The sequence below is a fragment of the Dicentrarchus labrax genome, unplaced genomic scaffold (assembly GCF_905237075.1).
Source record: "Dicentrarchus labrax unplaced genomic scaffold, dlabrax2021, whole genome shotgun sequence".
Taxonomy (NCBI): domain Eukaryota; kingdom Metazoa; phylum Chordata; class Actinopteri; family Moronidae; genus Dicentrarchus; species Dicentrarchus labrax.
In genome coordinates this window covers 24,653,558-24,677,952 of record NW_026136720.1, presented here as the reverse complement: position 1 = coordinate 24,677,952, position 24,395 = coordinate 24,653,558, and the positions used below count along the sequence as shown (strand labels likewise).

Below are 24,395 nucleotides of genomic sequence, written 5' to 3'. Positions count from 1 at the left end.
AAATCAGATACAGGTCTGATTTTCTGTTATGTGACCTCCGTGTGAACAGTCACATCAGAATTCCCTCAAGATCAGGGCCGTGCCTTCCTGACTGATTTTACTTACCATCAAGGACCATGCGAGCACCAATGGCTGCTGGGTATCCTACAGTCTTGGCCATGGCGGAGAAGCCGTTGGGGTCGCCGTACACCACCAGGCTAATGTGTTTGGTCTCCAGCTCGCCAGTTGGGTGGCGAAGCCCCACGTCGTTCCTCATGATGATCATGTCTCGCTCGCCCTTATCTGACCACGAAGAGAGAGAGAGAAGTCATAAGTAGTTTTTGTACTAGTATTACAAACAGTACTTGTGTTCTTCAGAGTTGTGGTAATAAATTGGGCTTGTGTCTCACCGAAGGAGAGTTTGGCTTCCAGATGTTTTGCCAGAGCAGCCAGTATGCTGTCGGCGTGCGGCACCAACTCGTCACTCAACATCCCAAACCTGAACACGCAGAGAAACAAAAAAAAAAAACATGATTTTTCTCCCACAATAGAATAACCTTCACAAAGCTGTTTTAAAAGCTTTAGAAGAGAATAACTCTGCTTTAACACTCTGGCAGCGCTGCGGCAGCAGCCCACACATCCTTGGCTGAGTCTTAAGAGATGAGCAGTTGCTTTTTGTCACTGTTTTACTGGTGAATTGAATAAATGAACAAGTCATTTAATTTGTGCTGCGAGTGTGTTGGCTTTTTACTCTTAACGGCACAGATGGAATGTTTCTAACAGTTCACTTCTACAGTTGGAGGAATTCACGTTTCAATGCCAGCATGGCCCTCTTTGCTTCACCGCCAGCAGCAGCAGAACAATGGCAGCGTGGAGCCTTGGTCCTGATTTAAATTGAAGTGTGTGCACTCTATACCACTTCAGGCGTCCTCATTGGGGAGGGAAGTAAAACGTGTGCAGAAGAGGAGCAGCCTCTGCCTTGTTCTCAGCCCATCATCCACAGTACCAGCACTAACTTTAAAGAGCAGCAGATGTCAACAGCTGCCTCATCTGCTCAGAGCCGAGCAGCACAGAACAAAAGGACGTCATAGATTGTATAAATGAAAATGGACACAGTCTCCGTGACAACGCCCATACAGTAGGTTTCTGGAGAGCAGTTGTGAAGCTCAATGCGGTCGGCCATCTTGGCAGTTCTGACTCCGCCGGCTCCCGGTTAATCTAAAAATGGGCAAATAGAAGGAGCGTGGCTGGAGCTGGGGCCGGCTGAAGGAAGCCTGGCTGCGGACAGCACCCACCTGTCACCCAAAGCGGCCACACTCTTAATTATGCACAACTTTAAGCATTAATGTAATTTAAATGGGTCAGTTATGTAAAAATTCATCCCCTGTACAGCTTTCATGAACTGGAAATTTAGCTATAGAGAAAAACTACCTCCATACGTGGTCAAAACGGAGTGAAGACCAGAATCTAACTTTGTAATCGGTTTTACCATATAAAAAATAAATTTAAAAAAAGCATTGCAGTTTCTACAAAATAGAGCAAAAAAACCACAAACGGTAGTGAGTTTTTTAAACTTACTGGACAGAATAGCAGAGCACCCTCTCATGTAGCTACTGAATTTTCCTTTTGAACCCTTTCTATCTGTTACACAGTCTGACGGCCAATCGGGAAACTTTAAACCTTAATAGTCTTTTAGTCTCTCACCATCTCAGGCTGTCCATCCTGAAGTCGTCCTTTCCGATGCGTTCGTATACGGCTTCTTCAAAGGCATCATGGGAGATAGAAGAGGACAATCCCAAATGCTTGCAGAGAAGCTCTTTCTGTAGAGAGGAGAGAACAGATTCTCTTTTTGGGTCCTCCATTCTTCTATAATATTATCACATTCAAACACTTTCTATTATTCTTAATCCGAGAACTTCTCCTAAAGCAATTCTTCAACTCTCAGCACAGGACAGACTCTTTTAACCAACATCAGTCCTGATCATAACTAACAAATATTCAATAATATTCAGAATTTTAACCCTTTAAATGACAGCTTGTTTACACAATTACAAAAAAATATATTATTTAATTTATACTATAGGAATTTTTTGTTTGGGATTTTCACAGACTGGGAGACATCAATGATTAGAACAAACATTGATTTTAAAGCATTTAATGTTTTTTAAACCAGCATCAGTCTTGATCATGACTTAATAATAAATATTCATTCACTGTCAGAATATTATTCCTTTAAATACCAGCTTGTTTTAATAATTTGAAATAAAAAAAAAACACAAAAAATTAATTATTTTCTGTATACTAAATGTAAGGCATAAGGGTTAACAGTAAAAGCGTACAACTTTCTAAATATTCCAACACCAATGATCTGGCCAACCATTTCAGGGTTACATCTAAGTCCTCCGAGAGAAAGCAGCCTTGGATGCTTGGCAATATTTTCCAGCGAGCAAAGGGGGAAAAAACAGACTTCAAGTGCATTATAATATCCTGATGGAGTTATACTCACACTATAACAATATGGTTTTTAAGACTGTTGATCTGATAGTAAATCCCACGCCTCTTTTTGCCCCAGCTGAAAGTGATGGTGATTGTTAAATGTTTAGATCAATTACTTAATTGCAGTCAATTTGCGCCTCTATTACTCCCAGTGTCACATACTCTGATGTTCTTTAGCAGCAACATGATGGTTTTATGAACTTTTAGAAACAGTATCACACATGGCTGAACAAAGGGCAGCTGTGGCTCAGAGGCAGAGCGGGTCGTCCACTAATCGGAAGGTTGTTTGTTCGATCCCCGGCTCCTCTCCCCACCTGTCGAAGTATCCTTGAGCAAGATACTGAACCCCAAATTGCTCCCAATGCTGTGCATCGGTGTGTGAATGTGTATGAATGCATTAGTTTCTGTTCAATGGGCTTTGCCATCGCTGAGTGAATGTGTGTGAAAGGGCGAATGTGGCACGTAGCGTAAAAGAAAGGCGCTATACAAGTACAGGTCCATTTACCATTTACATGAATGTGCGTTTCACTAAAAAAATGGAATCTGTTTTTAACAGTGGCTGCTGCTGATGGCATGTACCCAGTCCTTGTACTCCTAGACCCTAAAACAGCCTTTGACACATCATTGTGGGTGGGGATATCGATCTCCTCTTTTTATATGGAGATTAGACACTTTTAGAAATGGCTACATTAACATTTGAGGGGGCTCCAAGGTATTTATCCATTTTTTTTTTTAATCTTGTTTCCAGATAAAAAAAACAAACAGATATAAGTGGAGGGATTGATGAGTTTCTTGCTTTGATTGGTGATAAACATACTGTGTTTTTCTCTTTCATCTCAAAAGGATAAAAGAAGATAAAGACAAAGGTTGTCTATAAATTCTCATGAGTGTCAGAAAGCCTTGGCTCACTGCAGCCTTGATGTTGACAAGCAGCTATTGACAGTAATACACTCTTCAGCAATCCCACTTCCACAGTCAGACACTTCAACTGAAAGAGCTGCAAAACAGACTGGAGAAAGAAACAGGATGCACTCCTCGGAGGCTGCCTTTCAACATGTGTTTTCAGCTCTCTCTTTTTTTTTTTTTTTTTTTTTACACTACACTGAATGGACCCTCAGTGGAGGTTCTTACCCAGGAAACATGAGATGAAGTGTGGTGCAGGATCGGACAGGCCTCGCTATTGATCAGACCCAGTCTGACAAACCCACTCATGGCCTTCGAGAAGCCCTATGGGACAGAACAAGAGCTATCTGAGTCACAAGTGAACACATTCACATTGACACAAGAAACAAAAGATACTGGGAGAAATCAAGTTCAGGGAGGAAAATACTTTTTCCTTCTACTGTGCATTTGTCTGAATTTCAGAGCTATTCAACAATTCAGAGACAGAAAATCCTCTATATAGAATAATGTAGTTACGGTTTGATTTGGACTTTGAAATTACAAGGAGGCACATTTACACTGATGATTTTTTTCTTCCCCCTGCCACACGCCAGAGGGACTGTCTTGAATCTCAGTCCTGCACAAGCTCATCTGTTAAAACCATTGACAGTATATATAAAAAGGTTAAAACCCCTGTTAGAGAGATGATATACCTACGATCACAACAAATCTACATTACCTATCTTTAGTACTTACCCATGGATAGATAAAAGACATTCTTACATTCTTAAAATGAACAACACAACACCAGCTTGATTTATATTCCCTTAGAAAAATAAATAAAAAGCGGTGTGTGTGTGTGTGTGTGTGTGTGTGTGTGTGTGTGTGTGTGTGTGTGTGTGTGTGTGTGTGTGTGTGTGTGTGTGTGTGCAAGTGTGCAAATGAACCCTTCACATGTTCTTTTCATGTCTGAGATAATGGAGATGGAATATGATAAACGTTAAATATAATTTAAAATCTGTTTTATTTATATTTCTTGTCACTGCTTAGCCACTAGTCAGCGTCAGTTAGCGTGCATTAATGGGAAACAGGGCACGGCGGTAAATTCTTTCAGATCTTCTTTATGCGTTTGATCTCCACAAAATAAAATAAGAAATGTAATAACATTTTTCACAAAATAAAGAAACCCAAGGGTTAATCCCTGAACCCGACGTGAAGATAAAGGGTTTCTGGTTTACATAACATTTAAGAAATCAGGTTTGTGGAAGAGGAAAATGTTTTTGAATATGACATTGATCATGATCTTGACTCTGTGAACTCCTATTCTGCATAATGTATTTGTATTAGAGAGGTCCAAAACCTTATTTCTGTCTAGATACAGAGCCTGTAAGTACGGTGCTTATTTATTCTTCATTTCAAATCCAAAAAGTAATGCAGTCTTTTTTTTCTCCAGCTCACATGGAATAAACCCGCTTTCTGTCTGGAAAGAATTACTCAATTTAATGATTAGCTGATTAACAGAAAATGTATCTTCCGCTATTTTGATAATTTAGTAATTCTTCAAGCAAAAATACCAAACATTACTTTAGTAAAAGAATTTGCTGCTTTTCTCAGACAAATCATTTCAAGGCAACGACTGCAGCTGTGATAACCGGTGATGGCCATTACTCACCATTTTTCAGATTTCCACGCATTTCTACTCATAGCAGGCAACAAGTGGGTTAACTAAGTAAAGCTGAAATGTTTTATAATAAAATGGTCTGTAATGGTCAGTCAATCTGTGGCATTGTCCTTTGATTTTAAAGGAAAGCAACTCATTTTAAACCGGTTGTCACAGCTGACAGCCAATAGTTTTATTTTGTAGGGGTGTGTGTGTTTGTGTGTGCGGGTGTACTGCACCTTGAAGCGCAGTGTTCCTCTGATCAGTGTGTGTGCTGACTGGATGCCATAGGGCTCGGCGTACTTGGTGCTGTCACGGTTTGGAAATCCCTCCAGGTTGAAACCAGGAAGGAAATCCATAGGCGTGGTGGAGTCCATCAGAGACCCACCAGCTGGGATGCTTACCACCTGGACCACAGACACACACACACACACACACACACACAGTTTCTTCTCCTGATGTAAAACTATGTAATTATTGAAAAAAAATATATAACATTTTGCATATTCATAACTTATGGTCCTTAGAGGCCTCCGTACCTGGTTGTCTCTGAGGAAGATGGCGGGGCTGATGGTGTTGAGAAGGACGCCATATGGACTCCAGCTGAACTTATAGCGCAGAGGATTGTCCGAACATTCAGGAGCAGGAAGACCTCCGCAGAAAGAGCTGTACGACTCCACCTGAATGACACCATTATTATACAATCAACTCACTGACAAACAATGGCTTATTTCAGGACTATGTTCATCTTTGTTTTTTTTGTTTTTTAAATCAGTCACCCCAATTTGTGATGTGTTAGTTTTAAAAAGGCGTCTACCTGATTTGCTGAAATTAGTTTAAATGTGTCTGTTACTTCAACAGAATGGTAAAAACAAACAAAACAAAAAACTCCAAAACGTCTCACTGGAAGAGATTTTGGTCAAATGTAAATTGTCGTCAATCATTTAGTGTGTGAACCGCAAGAGAAATTTGTCATACACACACACACAGAACACAATCAACAGAGTTTTTTAATGCTGATATTGAGATCTGTTTAAAAAGTCTGATCTTGATATCGTCTTCTGCAATGGCAACAGTAGTGGATGGAAATGCACTTTAGTTCTCAATTTCTTTCTGCAGAATTTCAGGATATTTGGTTAAAATTTGGATGGAAACTTAACAACTGATACTGATCCACATAAGGTATATATCTGTGATAAGCTAATATCAGTTGATAACCATAGCTGTGCTAATGTAGCTGTCAAAGTTTAATTGCGATATGATTCTGTGGACATTTCACATAATGAATCATCTCATAGGCTTTCATAATTCATTAATAGGGCTGTGTATTGCCAAGAATCTGGCAGTACGATACGTATCACCATACTGGGTTTATGATTCAATATATTGCGATTAAAAAAATAAATTAATTAATTAAAAAAAAAAAAAAAATATATATATATATATATATATATATATATTTTTTTTTTTTTAGGAAAACAGATTTATACAACTAGAACAGTGGGATCTGCATTGCATTTATCACAGCCATGTTTATAGCACTGCGATCTAGTGGTTGAGGGTTTAAACACAAAAATCGATTGTTTTTGAGAATTGATAATATCACAAAATAAAATATCGCAAACAAAAAAAAAAACACCACATCAGTTCATGTCTGACTGTGTGAGGTCGTCTGTTTCAGACTAAAGCCTGTGTGAAATTCAGCAATGTGAACATGTGGACTGTCAGTTTGTTTAATGGATCAATATGACTGCCATGAAGCCTGTATGTGATCAAACAATCTCAAACACACACACACACACACAATCACACACACACAATCACACACACACACACACACACACACACACACACACACACACACAGAGTGTGCGCTGACTCACAGTGCAGCCGTCAGCTTTGGCCCGGTCGATACACTCCATAGCCAGCATGTGGTCGATGCCAGGGTCCAGTCCCATCTCATTCACTATGGTGATGCCCGCCTCCTCCGCACTGACACAATAAAACACGCACACGCATACACATTAGGTTAGTCCTGTGTGCACATTTCAAGTACATTAAAGTTATTAAAATCAATCTGTTGTATATGATTGACAGTTGAATAGCTCTGCAATGCATTAAGAGAAAAGAGCTGCCTGCATGCAAGCTGTGCTTAATGTCGTTTTATTTTATACACTTGCTGCACTTTGGCTTCCAAACTGCGATGTCACAAAATGATCACATGCTAAACTGAGATTTCAGCTAAGCAAAGAGAAACTTTTGCCCCTCAGCAGATGAATGTGAACTCTGGTGTTAAACATTGCCCATGTCAACACATCCCATTTCATCTTTGTTGTGTCATCACCTGCTCTGCAGCTCCTTCATGGCAGGACTCAGGTAGCTGGCTGTCACCATGTTTACCTTCTTTTTGATGCAACTTTTGGCGATGAGTGGGTGAAATGAGTACGGCAGCATGCTGAGGAGCATAGGGAAGAAGTGAGGTCAGGACAGGTAGTTAATGTATTTGGTATATAGCAAACTAATGCAAATTGAGCCCAGAGGTGAGCCCGATAAGCTGAATCTGAGAGGTCCACACAACTCCATTTTTCATCCATACAATGAAAAGAATAGCCTCACTGAGCTGCTAGGGAGGCTACACACATTCAATATTATCATTACAGTGCACACTTCTTGGGTTGCTTAAGTCACTGGGGCCAGGCTTTCTTCAGCTAAAATATGCATCACTTTTTATGCAAAAACTTGTATTTCAACTTAAAATGACTCCAAATGTCATCACTAGGAGGATTAAAGACCTCCAGATAAGATGTAGAAGAGAAAGCAGCCAAATATTTACTAAATGTTGGTAGTCTGGCAATGTAGCTTAAAAACTAGATGTCAATCAAAAGCCCAATATAGATGAGTTCTTCAGGCCCCACCTCCTTCAGGGGGTGTGACCAACTGAAGATTGTCTAAAATAACTGCCCGACTTCAGAGAACCTAAATATAAAAGGGAAGGAAATCTCTTCATTATATTCACCTGGTGATACAGTTTTATTTCAGAAATAAATAAAAAATCCCATCCTGCCCTCTACGGAAGCCCTAAAAGGCCATGCATTCATACATTTTATTTCCTCAGTTTTCCTGTGATAACAACTAAATTTTCTCGAGATCACGAAACTTTGTTTTCCCGAGATAACAATATAATTAATTTGAGATCTCGAGATAATGACTGTGTTATGATAACTGCGGTCAAGCCAGCCGTTACTCCGATCTCTGTGGTCAAACGTCCGGTTTTCAAAATAAAGGTATTAAGAACAGTAAGCTATAATTCAAACCTACATTTAAAATAAAATATTTTACATCAGAGTGTTTCATGCGCCCATGATACTTAAAAAACCTACTTAATATCAAGCATTTTTACTGCACTTACAAACATATTAAGTATACTTAATATAAAGTATTTCTACTGCACAAATGTGGAGAAATTCAATAATAAAAGTCCCATATTTATACCTCCAGATTCAATATTTGACCATATTTGAGCTACTGTAAAAACACTTTGCTCAATAATTCCTGGCTATGGATGGTATATCTGACTTCATCTAAGACTACAAGCATACTTAATATCAAGCATTTTTACCACACCAATTTGGAGAAATTCAACAATAAAATTCCATATTTGTACCTGCTTTTACTGTACCTCAAATATATGATCTGATATCATCATGGGCGCATGAAACACTCCGTAGACCTCAAATATTTAAATAAGATAAAAGCCCTGATTGGGGGGGGGGATGACTTCTTCAATCTATCCATCCACAGGCTGTATGTCTGCCTGTAACAATATTTTGCTCATGCTGTACCTGATGACCAGGTCATGATCTTTGACCAGAGAGTCGAGGTGTCCTTCCTGGCTGCCGGCGTCCAGCATTATGGGGATGGTGTTGGGATATTTTGCTGCCAGCTCCTCCGCCTGCCTCAGCAGCACCGACGCTGACAACAAAAGACAAAAGAAACCTCAGGAAACACAGTCAGTGGAAGGTCCTATATGTACCAGGTTCTGAAAAGGTTTTTTCTGCAATAAACTATTTGATTGCCTGCATTTAATTGTATGGTATCTACTAAGGTATGGTACTTTTTTTTTTTAATGCCCTGAAAACCTATTTTCTTACTCAGCTTTGTACTATGACCGACTACATCATAATACATAAAAGATGTTTGTTTCTAAACTTTACTTAGATGTCCGACATGATCACAGCTTTCCAGCGTAAACTTCAGCTATGGAAGTCCCAAGTGGAACAGGACAATCTTGCCCACTTTCCCATTTGTCAGAGCACCTCAGCGTCAGTCTCAGGTGCTTTTTCCTGCGCTCGGTTGGCAACCAAAGTAAGCCGGCTAATTAACGACTTTGAACGGTGCTTCTCTGACTTCAGAACACAGCACTCAGGCTTTGCCATCTTTGCCAGTCCTTTCTCAGCCGACGTCAACGGTGCACCCCATCAACTTCAAATGGAGTTAATAGAGCTTCAAAGCCATAGTGGCCTGAGAGCAAAGTTCCAGGCCACCGTCTGACTTGATGCCACAGCGCCAATTTCATGCTGCCCGTATTCTGTCCATGATTGGCAGCACCTATCTGTGCGAACAGATGTTTTCAATAATGAATCTGAACAAAACCAAGCACAGATCGCGCATCACCGGTGAAAACCTACACGCTGTTTTGCGGATTGCTACAGCACAAGACCAGACATTGATACACTGACCAGGGGAAAACGGTGTCAGGCATCCGGTCAGAAAAAAAACAGGTGAGCATTTTTAAAACCTCACTTAAATATATAATGGAATGTATTTCACCCAAAAAGAACAGTTTAATATGTGTGTAATTTAATGGTTGTGCTTGCATTTTGTTATGCGTTTGTTTCTTTCAGAGCATGATCAGTGGATGAGGATGGTGTGTGATGTGGTGTCTTGGTGTGATCAGGGACTTATCAACCCAAAACTTGATCAATTTAGTTTAGTAACTGAGACAACCCTTATTGTTATTATGAGTTAATGACAGATCTTACTTTGTATGTGCAGCAATATGTTATTGTTGAAGAAAAGAATATTTTGAATTTAAACTGAATTGAATTTTATTGTATTTATTTATTTTGTTGAGATAAAGCAAATGCAGTCTGTTCAGATTCATATCTCTCAGTTGGCCCGCAATTTTTTGTTTTAAATTTTGGCCCCTTTTGTGATTGAGTTTGACACCCCTGCTTTAATGCAGATGACGTCACCATTCTGAGCTCACAACAAATATGTAGAGAAGAATTCATGCGTACATCTGAGCTAACAGAGAATCAGTAAGCTTAGTGATGCAGTGGCTATGTGTACGCTGTGTAGTAGCGACTGTAAGCATGTTTACAGTTGCTAACTATTATGTGCAACTTTAACGACCACTTGTGATCGCTGGTCACGTGAGGACACTTGAGCAAGTTTAATTTGCTAATGAAGACTTTAAAATGTAAAGTGGACCTATGACTATGTTATATATATTTCAAATAACAAATAACTGTTATGGCTTTTCAAAACTCACCCACAGTGACCTGGGTCCCCTCGTCACGAGTCAAATACTCAACTATGGGTCCGGAGACGTATCCTGAACCCAGCAGCAGAACGCGCTTCATCCCAGTCTTCTTCATGATCTGTGCCTTCTCCCTGAAGCAAATCAGACACCCTGACTTAGAGCCACATCATAAAAACTTCAACACATACACCAGTGGGTTTAAGTTACTGTGTTTCCATCCAACAGGCTGAGATGTTAAACAAGAGTTTTAAAAGTTGGAACCACAACAAAGAAAGTCATGATTTTAAAAAGGTCCAGTGTGTAGGATTTAATGGCATCTAGCAGACTGCAACTCCCTCACTTCACCCTGCCCTTCCAAGGACAAACGCCTCGATCTACAGACAGATGGAAGGCAACTGGCAGCGTCTGTAGATATTTTAAAGGTAATAAAAACAATTATTCTTATTTTCAGGTACACAATGGACCTTAAATTTATCCATCTGCTGAACTGTCCTTCAGATTTTCTTTACAATACTAAACAGAACTGAACAATGGATGATTGAATGGAAACCAGTCTAGTCACCCATAGGTGTTAGTTTTTCTGGCTGAGCAGAAAGAAAACCATGCACACAACTTTGACTCTTTACACATTTCGTTTTACAACAGAAAGCTTCCAAAACTGCCTTGTTTGGTTGTTTGGCATTTCCACTGCAGTTTTTCTGAATGTACCACTTTGGGTAACAAACAAATACACAACATTTATGTGCGTTGTCGAATTTCAGAAAATATGAATGGTCAAAACTGGTAGAGAATCCCTGAAATTCAATTGAGTCAGAGAAAAAGAAAGTAAGGCTACCGTGAATAGCAAACATGTCCAATTGTTTTCTACAAACATTAAAAATAAATTATTAAAATCAATTTCTCTGGCATCAGTTTGTTTTAATACCGTTTTAACTCTACAGTGCTTTAGTTCATTTGTCTAATTCAAGTTTCGTGAAAGAATCAGTTAAGTATCGGTGGTGTGTTTTCCTTAACTGTTTAAATTTCATACATATGCCTGTTATTTTTATAAATGAGCAAACATTTGCCTGTGTACATCTCAGATCACTGTATAACATCTTTGTTGTAAGAATGCAATGAGTATAAAGTCAAAGTGGTAGTGAGACTTCTCTGATCAATTAAACAGTATCGTGACTGATGAGGATCTGGCCTGGACCAGGAGGAGAGGAAGAAAAAGGCGAGCTGGGGTGGGAGGATGAGGATGATTAGGATGATGATCATAGGGAGGGGGTTATCCAAAAAAAAAAAAAAAAAATCATAAAAAAAAAAAAAAAATCTGTAGATTTTTACTGTTTTTTATTTTTTTAAATTGTGGTTGGGATATTTTAGTAATACATTCTTATTGTCATTAATTGCCATCTACTTAATTCATTAATAATTGAGCATTAGCCAATTTCAGTTTTCAGTTCATCCTGGACTTAGAAAGTACTATGATTTGATCTCCAGCCCCGATCACATATGCAACCCACAGTGAGAATGAAAGCCATGTGAGTCCGCTGCACTAGGAAGCATCAGCTCTCAAGCCTTTTAATTAAACTGAGAGACCTTCTCCAAACAACTGGATTCAGTTAAAAAGTCTGTGATTTTGATGGATTATCATAACAACAATAACACCCTAAGAGGCATCAACCCGAGTGACCTGTGTCATTAATATACCACAACCAACCACCACCACCGCCGCCACCCGCCGCAAATCCCCCAGCAGTCAGACCCCTGGACTCGTTACCTTTGGCCTAATTGGATGCGACATCGCACACATGCACGAGTCGCAGCGGGACTGACTAGAGGTCTGACCGGCAGTCCGCCCGCCGCCAAGCATCATCTTCTTAATTAAAAAAAGAAAAGAGACGTTCCCTCAGGAGGATTTCTCCCTGAGTTTACATATCTTAAGGAGCCAAACCGATTTAAAAGGATTAAGATTTGGTGGCATAGCTTGTCTGGAAAAATGATACAATTAGGAAGAAAACTCATCAAGTCTTAGAGGTGGCCTAAATATGAGTGAGCAGGACTCTTCAGTGTAAAAAACACTGAAGTCTCAAGAAGAGGCTGAAATATCTTCAATCATGTTGTTTATAGAGCCATTCGAGAGCAAATCTGCACTGAGCTGGAATATTAATAAACTCAAGACACAAACATTATTACTGTACCCATAAGAGTTATGAAGACAGAAAAGCTCATTAAATTGCAACAAAAGCGACACTGACTGAAGCAGCAGATAAGCGGCGAGGGCTGTAAAAGAAATAGAAACGTGTAATCAGTTGACATTGTAGCTTGAGAAATTAATCAAAGCAGATTAAAAAGATTCTTAAAAATAAGGAACAAAATGCTGATTTCACAGATTGCAAGTGAATGATGTACATGGAGATGAGCAATTTGCTTGCTGTGTTATACAAAGTCAGAGGAAAAGATCAGCTTTTCTCTCTGTGAGTCCACTATCGGCCTACCAGTGAGATCCAAGACGTGTTAGCCTAGCTTCGGTTAAAAACTGGGGGGACTGCTAGCCCAAAATGGTGGCAGTAACAAGAATGGGATCCATCTAGAAAGAGGTAATTCTAACAATAAAAGGATCCTCGACTGTGTCCATTAGGTGACAGGTCGTCTTTACATAAGGTTTCTAAGCTTTAAGGGTAACTGTAACGGTAAGGGTTTCTGTTTCTAATCGATTCCCCAAACCCCACAACGCTAACTTGGGTTCCTAATGAGACTTAACATTTGAAAGCTAATAAGCTAGCATTAAATGGCTAACATGTTAGCGAGAGAAACAACATAAACAGTGTACAGCCAGGCTAACGGCTGCGTGAGGTTTAACTTTGGAAAACTAGGTAGATGCTAATATCATTATGCTAACATGACACCATTAATATGCTGAATGCAGGTAACGTCATTAGTATTGCATGTTAGCAAGCTAACAGTTGCTAATTAGCAAAAGTACAGCCGAGACAGATTGAGATGGTTTTTGTTGTTTGTTGTTGTTTGTTGACCTGATAATGGCGCCAAATGAAAAGTCAGATTTTTCTTCTCTTTTAATGGAGAGAGGCTAGCAGTTTCCCTCCACCTCCTGTATATGTGTTATGCTAGGCTAAACACATCTGAGACCAATCAGGGGCCTAATTCACAGAAATGAAAGTGATTCATTTCCTCATCCGACTCTGGTGAAGATGGCCGTCCAAACTTAAAAACTACATGTCAAACCAGAGGAAGCCAGAAAAAGGCAGATGCGACAGAAAGGGTGACGACAGTTTTTGTGTAAAGTGAGAAGAAAACATGTTTCTACCCCTCGACACCGAAGGGTCCAGTGTCCGACGCAGGTGTGACTGACAAGCACACTAGCCATGCAAGGTGTTAATGCAGAGGCAGGTTGGCACAGCAGACAGCAGAGGGCAGCACTGTGCAGGAATAACCATAGGTGACTCGTTAGTCGCTAGAAGTCCCGCTTTACGCGCTGATGGCTTGAGGACACTAAAACGTCACAAACTGCAAATCTAAAAAAGTTTAAGTTAAGGAGGGAAAACAGCAACAACAGGAGACTATAAAGCACAAATGTTACTTTAGTAGGCAGCTATTAGCTATAATGTTAGAACCCTACAGTTAAGACAGTACAGGTGAGCTACATAGGAACATGATAAGCACAATTTAAACATTACCTGTCTCGTAATCTTTAGACATTTCATCCATAGATTGGGTGCATTAACTCACAGATGGAACAGGTGCGTGCCTAAGTAATTTTTTTTTTTTTTTTACATTTTTTAGGAATAAAATAAGAAATCTACAGAATTATCCCCGATCACACAAACATATGCTACACATTGTACAAAAACGAACACCAAATACATCACAGTGCGGTCCATTAACAGTTCCAGACTGAAATAAGTCTTACCTTCTTTCTCGAAGCTTCTCAATGTATTCAAACTTTGGGGTGAGTGCTCCGTTTGAAGTGATGACAGCCTTTAGGGACAAAGAAATGAAAAAAGTTAAAAATACAAAATAACAAAAGGTACTTCTCAGGTACCCCCATTCACATCTTGGCTACCCCACCCTCCTCCTCCACAGCCCGTCTCCCCCTTGACGACAGTAACACCACCCCCCTCATCTGCCCTCCTCCCCCCCAACCCCCATCCACTCCCTCCCCCCACCCTCTCTCCACTACACCCACTCTCCCATTGGATCATCATTGGATCATTGGATGGTGCGATAGGAACCACCTACAGCTCAACACAGGGAAAACCAAAGAGCTGGCAAGAGGACCCCCTCCCAATTTGCGATAAGGGGGGAGAAGGTAGAGATGGTGGACACCTACAAGTTCCTGGGGTGCAGCTCACCAATAAACTGGACTGTACGGATCACACTGAGACCCTCTACAGGAAAGGTCAGAGCAGGCTGTTCTTTCTGAGGAGGCTCAGGTCCTTCAACGTGTGCACTCGACTACTACAGATGTTCTACCAGTGTGTAGTGGCAAGTGTCCACTTGTTTGTTGTGGTCTGTTGGGGAGGAGGCATCGGCACTGGGGGTGCCAATAAGCTTAGAAAGCTGGTGAGGAAGGCCAGCTCTGTGGTGGGGATGGAGCTGGACCGTGTGGAGGCTGTGACAGAGAAGAGGATGAGAGGGAAGCTGAAAGCCATCATGGACAACCCCTCTCATCCTCTCTACACTGAACTGAGGCAGCTCAGGAGCACTTTCAGCTACAGACTGACCCAGCCCCGAGCCTCAAAGCGGTTTGGAGGCTCATTTGTACCATCTGCCATCAGACTCACAACGCCACAGCACCCAGTTCCTCCAACCCCAGCAGACTGGTTTAAACTCCAACCTACAACGCACAAACTTTTTGCACTATTTATATTTAATTTCCACATGTACAGTTTAGTTTTAGTCAAGCTGCTCATATATTTGCACACCATTCCTACTTGAATATTGCATAGTGTTTATACTTTCATTTATAGTCTTATATTTTCTATTATATTTGGTAATATTTTATTTTGTGATATTTTTTGTACTCTCTTTTGCACTACTTTGACCTATGCTGCTGTGTCAATCTTGACGGGGGATCAATAAAGGAACATCTTATCTTAAATTCTTTGTCTAAAAATGTTCGCAATCATGTTACAGAAATAAGAAATCTAAAAAAAAAACAGCAACATGTTTCTGTAGCCAATACAGTGAAATATTTAACTACTTCTAATATTGCATTACTTACGTCTCTGACTTGTGGGCTGAAGTCCTCTTCCTCCAGCAGTCTGGTGGCGTCTGAAGGCAGCTGACGATAACAGAACATTAAATTTAAATTTTTAAAAAAAAGAAACAAGTCCCGTCTGTCAGGGTTTTTATTTAGTCAGTTCACCATGAAAAACTTGCTGCAGCGCTCTCCCACAGCAGCAAACTCAACCAGAAGTCAGACAGAAGCAGAAAGCAGCCCAGAGCAAGACAGAAACCCGATGATAACACCAGATGTTCTCACCTCACCAACAACCCTCAACCATCTTACCATCTCCCAGATGTAGGGGAAGAGTCGGTCTCCAAAATACTCTGTGGCTTCGATGGGGAGCTGAGCGGGAAGGTTGTCAATGGAGCACATCAGAATCCCGTTTCCCTCCACACTGCCAGGACCAGAAACAAAGTATTGTTTACTGACTGGAACACAAATAGTTGTTACCTCGTCTTGGGATCCACATTAATCATACACAGTATGATTAACAAATGTATTATTGAAAGAAATAATATTAGAAAGAAAAAACTAAACTGAATCATTTAATGTGAAAAGCCATCAGAGCAGAATAAATATGAAACTGCAATCAGTTAATGTTAAATATGTTTGCTTTAAAAAAAAAAGGTGCAATATGTAAGAATTTTAGTTTAAAACATCCAAATGTAAAATGTATTAAAATAACGTTAAGAAACAGCAGTTTTGACATTGTGTTGCAGAGAGATCTGCTAAAGTTAGCATGCTAACCAGCTAGCCCAGGCCAGCCCTATACTTCTCATACACTTTCCTTTGTATAATGTCCAGGAAAAAGCAACATTTTCATGTAATTTCATTTACAATGCCATATATATGTAGTTAAAACGTAAATGTGAAGTGGTAACCAGAAAGCAGTCACGTGTAGTTTTTTTTATACCAGTGAGAGAACAGTGGAAGTCGTGTTAAATAAAATATTACTGCAGTGCCTTTACTTTGAAAGTAAAACTGTACTGCCAAAGTTTAAACTGTAGTGAGATATGTGGATATGACCACCAACAGATCCTTTCACTGGGCTCTTTAGCTGGGAGACGCAGGCGAGACTCTAGCATCTCTCCATGAATCCCTGGTGGGAGGGACTAAGACACAATGAAACTATAAGAAGGAAAGAAGGAAACCGTTAAAGTTAAAACTGCAGCACTGAGATCGATCTCACAGCCGGGTTATAAAAAGTATGACAGCATTGTGATTGATGGCGGTTGGGATTAGCGTGAAGTGTCTCCCCATTAAGAGAGGGTGCGCATTTACGCATGAGGGACAGCAGCTTCATTAATTGATTAAATCTCCGGCACACCGACAGGATCTAATGTTAATCAGTGTTATTTGTTGTTATTTTACACCTCCAGGAGTTCCCACACACAGTCCAGGTTCATACAGGGGAATTGTTCAGAGTAAAGCAGCAGTCCTCCTCCTGATAAATCCTGCAGTGACATTACTGTGCCTGTGGAGACGTTTAAAATGACTGAAACATCTTCTCTAATCATTACAGTAAATTAAGAAAACGCTCAGACTGCATCAATACAACACAGAATGAAGAAATCCCCTGAAAGCTCAGACTGCTCGACAGAAGAGCCACAGACAAAATTGAAATGATGTAACTCATATCAAACCCGACTCAGGAATAATCAGCCTCATGGGAGTGAATGGAAATGATAGAGATAAAACACATAAAACATGTTTCTTGCTGACAGACTCTCTTCTGTGTCGGACTGTAATATGATCATATTAAACGGCGCAACTGCAGCATCCAATCAATAACTGATATCCAATAAAGGGGCGCGTCAGTCGGTGAAAGACTTCCGAGGATGCTGCCCTCTTGTATCTTTGCTCCTCGGTGCAGACACAAGCACTTTGGGACGTTCCTGCGAGATGGCGGACCAGAACAGCTTCAGGTTCAAGGAAGGACCGAGACTTGTGATGTAACCTTTGTTGTCCCCGTTGACAGGTCGTCCCCGATGTCAGAGTCCTCCAAATGCAAACCCGGGAACAAGTTACTTCACTAAAAACTTTATTAACAGACTAACGAGTGAGTTACTCCAACCACTGAACCCTACCATCGTTTGTTAAGTTTACCACAGAGCAACCATGATTTCTCTTTCTGTCATGCTGTGGAGTCAGCCAGTTTCTGTCGGGGCCAATATGAAACACAGCACATACTGGTGAGTTAGCAGGCTGGCTAGTTAGGTAGCTAACATTAGCTAGCAAGGGTCTACATAAGCTGCACTAACACAAACTACAATATATATTACATAAACACTGTAATAATGACAATGGTTAAATTCAATTAGAAGTGTGCTACTATCGTCATCATGCGCAATGGTTTATGGGATAAGTAGTTCCTTCACTTTTGAAACAATATTTTAAGTATGTATTCTAAGTCTTGGCATTTTTTTCCATTTTCCAAGTTTTCATTTCATTCATCACTGCTTCGAATCAAATTTCTTATGGTTAAAATTCATCTCGTAGTTGGTTGGCTTGATGCCACGATTAAACTGTTTTATTTTCTGAAAATGTCAGTTAAGTAAATGAATGGGAAATTCAATTTGGGTCACTGTTGAGCTCTATGAACTTGACAGGTGGCCAGTTCTTATATATTGCACCCTTGAAGCTGAATTTTCCATTGTGTCAGCACTATAGAAGAACAGTTAGGCTGCGTTCACACAAAGAATGTTTTACATGAAGAAAGGTGATTTCATGTTTCTATAAAAGCGGAGTACTGCAACTTGTAGAACAGGATTCTACAAGTTCTTTTGTGCCACTTTGGTTTTGTTTGTTTTGTTGTTCTGCTGCTCCAATTCTAAAGTAAACGTATAGAGAGTCAAATTATTTCATCCTGTGTTAGCAGTATCTAATGTTACAATTAAAAATAAGTCCTTAAAAAAAAAAAAAAAAAAAAACTGTTACAGACTAACAACATAAAACAAATTACTCAAATTATGTCACAGGACCGGAAAGAAAAAAAGGAAGACCATATTCTAAAAAAAAGACCAGTCTGAAACCATTAAACAATAAATGGAGACTAATGCATCTAGATTCCATTTTATCGGAAGAGAATATTTCTACAGCAATAATTTAAATTCACATATACAGATTTGAAATCTGTTCCAGGCAGAAAGAATAATAATAACCTGAAATCTTGAACATCGGACTCCAGCAGCCTACAGATCAGATGAGTAAAAGTCAAAATCTTTAACAGAAGAAGAACCAAACAGAAACGTGCACGTGATGTTGGTAAGAAGACAAAGGTCACAAAAGTTGGTGTCATACCTGTCGTGATCTATGTGCTGGTCCGCGTCGTACATACAGAAAGGCTTATCAATGGTGGTGCACTCGTTCATGAACTCTATAGAGCCTCCAGTGTCAGCAGATATGTCACAGATGGCCAGCAGTCTGTAGAAAGAGAGAAGAGGCCGTGTTCAAGAGGTCAGAGAGACAGGCTGAACTGTCACTCTGTAAACACGACTGAAGATAAAGATGTGACTTTTGACCTCTGTGGTAAATACAGCAAGCAACCCACTGCACTTCTATCTGTTCGCTAAAGCTGGCAGTCAGCCATCAGTGTGTCACTGTGTTTGACTGACAGGTCTCAGTCAGAGCAGGGGACTGATTCTTTTCATCTTGTACTCATGAAAAAATAAATCTGTTGCCCTGTGCTGTTCTTAGACTACATGACCAAAACACAAACATGTTGTCCTGGTTTGATCTCTTAATGCGACAGTATACACAACTATATTTTACACTATCTCTGTTCTTCTATCTTTGTGTCAACAGTTGGAGTTTTTCCTTTTCCTGTTTCAATATGCCTCCGTGCACAAAACCACGTTCATTTGGGCACTGCTAATTTATCTGGCTTGGTTAATGTGTGTTTGATTTGTTACACACTTGCCAGGGATTTATTGACATCTAGCGATGTAGTGGTTGATGATATTCCAACACAATTACTTACTTGTGTGGCAGCACTGGTGATCCCTCGGTGGCTGTACGCGAGACCTTGGGCGGTCTCATCAGCTTCTGGGCATCCAGTCGTCTGAGCAGTCGGGGGGTGTGGGGGTCCCAGTAAATACCATTGATCAAACAGGTCGTGTAGGGCGCCACCTGTGGTTAAGATGATGTGACAGTTTTATTGCGGGGAGGCACTCGGAGCACTCTTTAGATGGCAGAGATTCGCCACAAATCTCAAGGAGGTTCTGTTTCCCCGTTTCTCTGCAGAATAAAAATCTGACAGATTTGAGGGAAATTTGGTGCAACGGTAATTTATTGACCAATGAACTGGTACTACATCTTGGCAAGCAACTCCTTACCTGCTTGCCTGACCCCAGGGACCAAGTCAAGGATCACTGAAGGTGCCCAAGTAGCTCACCTGGTATACACGTACCACATATTAAGACTGAGTTTTTAATTTCTGTATGTCATCCCCCCTTTCTCTCTCCCCTTTCCTGTCTCGCTCTACTGTCAAATAAAGCAAAATGCAAAATGCCCACCAGCCAAAAGAAAGGTACAATTATCCTAGGGTTTCTTTTTGGATGAGGCCTTCCGCCGGTCCCTTCTGTTCAAATTTCAATTTAAAGGCCAAACGATTAATCCAAAACCAAAATGATTGTTTGTTGCAAAAACTCAGTAAACATATTTTTCTACATAAAAAAAAATTCCTTTTTTCATAAAAAATCTTTATATGTTCTTGTTACATGGATGAGAAGACAAATGTACTGGTTCATTCTCTGTGAGGTCCTTTGAGCCATACTGTGATGACAGTCAACACAGCTGCTACCGACCAGTAGCGGTTTAGCAGTGATGACTGAAATAGAGGACGAGACCTCTGAGTGACCGACAGGAGCAGGTGGGAGTTTGTACAAGGGGTGTTGTAACTGGGGGCTAGCGAAGGGGTGGGGGGATCGAAGTAGACTCACGCTGGTCCTGAAGTGTGAAGTATACAGTTCCGGGTGGTTCTCGTACTCCATGGGGTCATAAATTCCATCGCTCTTCCTCATCAGGTGGTGATGTCGGCTCAGAACGGTGGCGTACACTTTGGTCATATCTTACAGGAAAACAATAAATACCAACATACAGTAAATGATCATTTATGAACTTCACTACAGAGCTCCTACAAACATAAACAGATCCTCCCTAACTGCTGTTGACTTTTAAAGTCCACATGTCGGCACAATTAGTAATTCACACTATAGAGATGAGTTAGCATTTCTGACCGGTATCCTTGCCTCAAAGTCAGTGGATGTTTTGAATGGGTTTGACGTCACGTGACACGTCTGAAATAAGGTCTGCAGTTCAAATGAGTTTGAGAGATTTTTCACATTTTGTTCTTTGACAAAAAGTAAATACTCCACCCATGAATTTTAAAGCTTTTACATGTCTTTAAAAAGCCTGTGGGTGACATCAAACATCAGCACAGCAAACACAGTGACTTATCTACTCACTAGTCCACCTTTACAGCCCTGTCGTCTATACTCACACTCTTGCAAACTCTCTTTTCCAACTTGTAGATTTTATTTCCAACATTTAATTACGAGTTGGAAGTTTAGTGGTGATGACGTTGAGTTCTTGTGACCGTGGTGTGGTTTGTTTATAGCCTATTGTAACGCTAGCTTTTTACTTCTGGCGATCACATTAACACTTCAAAAATCGGAAACATCAACTCGCTGAACAAAAAGGTCTAAGTATTATCAAACTTTGATCACCACAGAGCTTATATCCAAACTCCAATGTAAAAACTGCACTGGCAATTAATCAAAGGAATCTGCTCATGCTGATGCTGACTTTCAGGTTGGACTACAAAAATACTTCATCCCAGCAGCACTCTATACGCTTAATGTTACACCAGTTAGCATTCTAACATAACTATCAGTTAAAATAACTCCTGCATGGTATCCCTCTGTGTAGGGTTTGTTTCGTTTTTTGCAGTTGCCATGGTAACACAGCATACTGTGTACAGCACGGTCTTTTGTTGTACATTGAACATGATGCACATTACATCACAGTAATACAACACTTAACCAGAAAGATGAGCATAGTAACTTCATACCTCCTGTTTCAGAGACATCCTTCAACTCATGTGGTTCAACATATTCAACAGGAAGCTCATTAAGGATGTCTTGTGCTCCCTGCAGGATGAAGAGAGGAGCATGATGAACTTCAATTTCAAACAGTTCTACTGGATACTGAGTATTAGTGTTAGTGGTTGTTTTTTTTTCTAAAACCTTGTTGTACCTTGGATACGTTGCCAGTACCGGTGAAACAAAACGTGAGGGGGCCAATTGATTTGGGCATGAGCCCCATGGAGATCTCATACCCACAATCCCTCACTGCCTGGATGGCCTGGCTGACGTTCCTGTAGTTATGAGCCATACCAATGTGCTGTGAACAGCAGAGAGTCAGGAAGTGATGGATAAGAATCACATGATGGCACCGAAAGCTGTTTTCATGACAGATATTAAGTTACAGTTATTTTGTTTTTGGATCAAATTTATGAACAATGTTTTCTTACCATGAAGGGAGTGTGGTGCCCAAGAGCCAGAAAGCGCAGTCCCAATCCATGCAAAATGTTAATCATTCCTACAAAAAACAAAATTAATTCTGATTACAGACTACTCCGACATTATTCTCACATATACAATCATACACAGTCAATCGCATAGTGAAATTTGTCTTCTGCATTTAACCCATCCAAACTACAAGGAGCAGTGGGCAGCCACTGTGCGACACCTCAGGGACCAACTTTAGATGTAAGCCAGTGTCTTGGTTAAGAGCACTGACTGGAGAATTAACCCAAAATACATTTTTGATACAGGAAAGCCAAGCCAACACAGGGAGAAGACGCAAACCTCACCGGTAATTGAAAGCAACAGTGCTAACCACTGAGTCACCGTGCTGCTCAAAACGATAGAGCGCGTTCGAAATAATCTTTTGCCCACTTACCGTTGTGGCTGGTGGATTCCAAAACCTACCAGCTTCCATTTTTTTATTGACAAAAAAAAAAACATGTCTCTGTTGTTTGAATACAACCAGGTACTTCACCATTACCATTAGTTTCACAACAGCTGCTGCTGCCAAACACTTTCACATCATTTCGTCATTTCCGTACCTGCGACACCGGCCCACTGACCAAACGCTACGATGCGGTAGCCGTTAGGATCAACCATCTTCTCGTAGTCGATCAGACGAACCTCCTGAGAAGACAAAATATATTTCATTATAGTTTTAAAGTAAGACAAATACACATGTAATACAACAAGGAAGAGACAAAAGATAAAAGAGTATCTAAATATCTCCAGTACAGAAGACAAAACTGCTCTCATACATCATACCAACAGATTTTAGTTTATTTTATTTTGGGTTTTTTTACCACAGCATTAATAAGGCTAAATGTGCTGAAAATATCAGGCAGATGTTTTGTCTCTCATTGAATCTGTATCCCATTTGTGTTTGTTCACTGCGGGAATCAACACAAGTGTTCCTGTTTCAGGTGTCAACCATTGCTCCACAGCACATCTGAATAAGTCAGTACTCAGTTCACCCTTATTGCTGCTTTGACAGACGCCCTGCTGCTTCTTGACCTTTTGTTGCTGTATGTGTGATTGCACAAGCAGTGCGTTAACATACACACTGACCTGCTGCATGTATGGGTTTACAATAACCAGGCTAGTACAGTGCATGTAAACATGTTCTCCAATTACCTGCATATCCTGGTTGCTTAAGTGTAAGTAAATGTACTTAAGGGTAGAAAAGTTTGTATATTGTACAAATTGTAAAGTTGAGACACAAATTTGTAGTTTGGGCTACATGAATCAACTTGACTTTCATTCAGTGCACTCTGTGTGTGTGTGTGTGTGTGTGTGTGTGTGTGTGTGTGTGTGTGTGTAGAAGCAGTTCTATTAAGAGTTGTATCCAACCCACTTGGTATGTACTGGTTCCACAGTGTTTTGACCATGTAGGACATCCCAAATGGAAGCAGATTACAATGACAACTCCATGTCCCACAGTCCAACATATACCATATAACTGGAACAAAAGTGTCATATTGTAGGGATATGCAGGAATATTTTAGAAATCTTTTGAGCGCTCTCACCTTCGTCAGCAGGTCGTCCAGAAGCCCCATGTTGGCCTCCTGAGCCTTGATGGTGTGGGAGAAGAAAGCATATGTCTTCCTGGGAAAGACCTTCTCCTCCGGTGGCCTCTTCACCCCGATTATCAGAGACGCCTCCGAAATGTCCTCCTGAACGATGGCCCCAGCCCTCATGTAGTACTGAAAACAAGAAAGGCTGAATTTGACGGCTGGCAGAAGCATTCAACACTTCTAAAAAGTAAGATCTAACTTCATTGAGCCCCTGGGAGACATTAACATGTTACAGCAGCACAAGAGATGTGGAGGTAGAAAGGAGGAGATAGGAGGAAGAAAAGACAGATAAAGAACTATTTGAATGAAATGAATACAAACTTCCGAGTATTTGTGCAAAAGAAACTCAGAGAAATCTGTCATTTTATTCAGGTATTAGTTAGTTTCACTGGTTGCCTATTAATGGCTCATTCCTGGATGTGTCAGGATTGTGGTC

At 40.4% G+C, this 24,395-nt stretch overlaps 1 protein-coding gene across 2 annotated transcripts in view; it reads right to left on the bottom strand.

Moving 5' to 3' along the window:
• The window catches only part of aass (aminoadipate-semialdehyde synthase), a 28,587-nt gene that overhangs the window by 2,639 nt on the left and 1,553 nt on the right, over positions 1 to 24,395 (bottom strand). The window contains exons 3-24 of one of the 2 annotated variants that reach the window (XM_051382495.1): positions 23,912 to 24,088; positions 22,928 to 23,012; positions 22,331 to 22,398; positions 22,054 to 22,200; positions 21,869 to 21,947; positions 20,739 to 20,866; positions 19,778 to 19,926; positions 19,099 to 19,221; positions 18,960 to 18,989; positions 16,081 to 16,192; positions 15,793 to 15,852; positions 14,479 to 14,546; positions 10,572 to 10,693; positions 8,860 to 8,989; positions 7,362 to 7,472; positions 6,901 to 7,009; positions 5,557 to 5,697; positions 5,257 to 5,424; positions 3,607 to 3,702; positions 1,684 to 1,799; positions 390 to 478; positions 106 to 282 (exon numbers count right to left, since the gene is read on the bottom strand). In XM_051382495.1, the coding sequence (XP_051238455.1) occupies positions 106 to 282; positions 390 to 478; positions 1,684 to 1,799; positions 3,607 to 3,702; positions 5,257 to 5,424; positions 5,557 to 5,697; positions 6,901 to 7,009; positions 7,362 to 7,472; positions 8,860 to 8,989; positions 10,572 to 10,693; positions 14,479 to 14,546; positions 15,793 to 15,852; positions 16,081 to 16,192; positions 18,960 to 18,989; positions 19,099 to 19,221; positions 19,778 to 19,926; positions 20,739 to 20,866; positions 21,869 to 21,947; positions 22,054 to 22,200; positions 22,331 to 22,398; positions 22,928 to 23,012; positions 23,912 to 24,088 (2,485 nt within the window). The remainder of the gene's footprint in view (positions 1 to 105; positions 283 to 389; positions 479 to 1,683; positions 1,800 to 3,606; positions 3,703 to 5,256; positions 5,425 to 5,556; positions 5,698 to 6,900; positions 7,010 to 7,361; positions 7,473 to 8,859; positions 8,990 to 10,571; positions 10,694 to 14,478; positions 14,547 to 15,792; positions 15,853 to 16,080; positions 16,193 to 18,959; positions 18,990 to 19,098; positions 19,222 to 19,777; positions 19,927 to 20,738; positions 20,867 to 21,868; positions 21,948 to 22,053; positions 22,201 to 22,330; positions 22,399 to 22,927; positions 23,013 to 23,911; positions 24,089 to 24,395) is intronic. The other variant, XM_051382496.1, reaches the window with a different exon arrangement.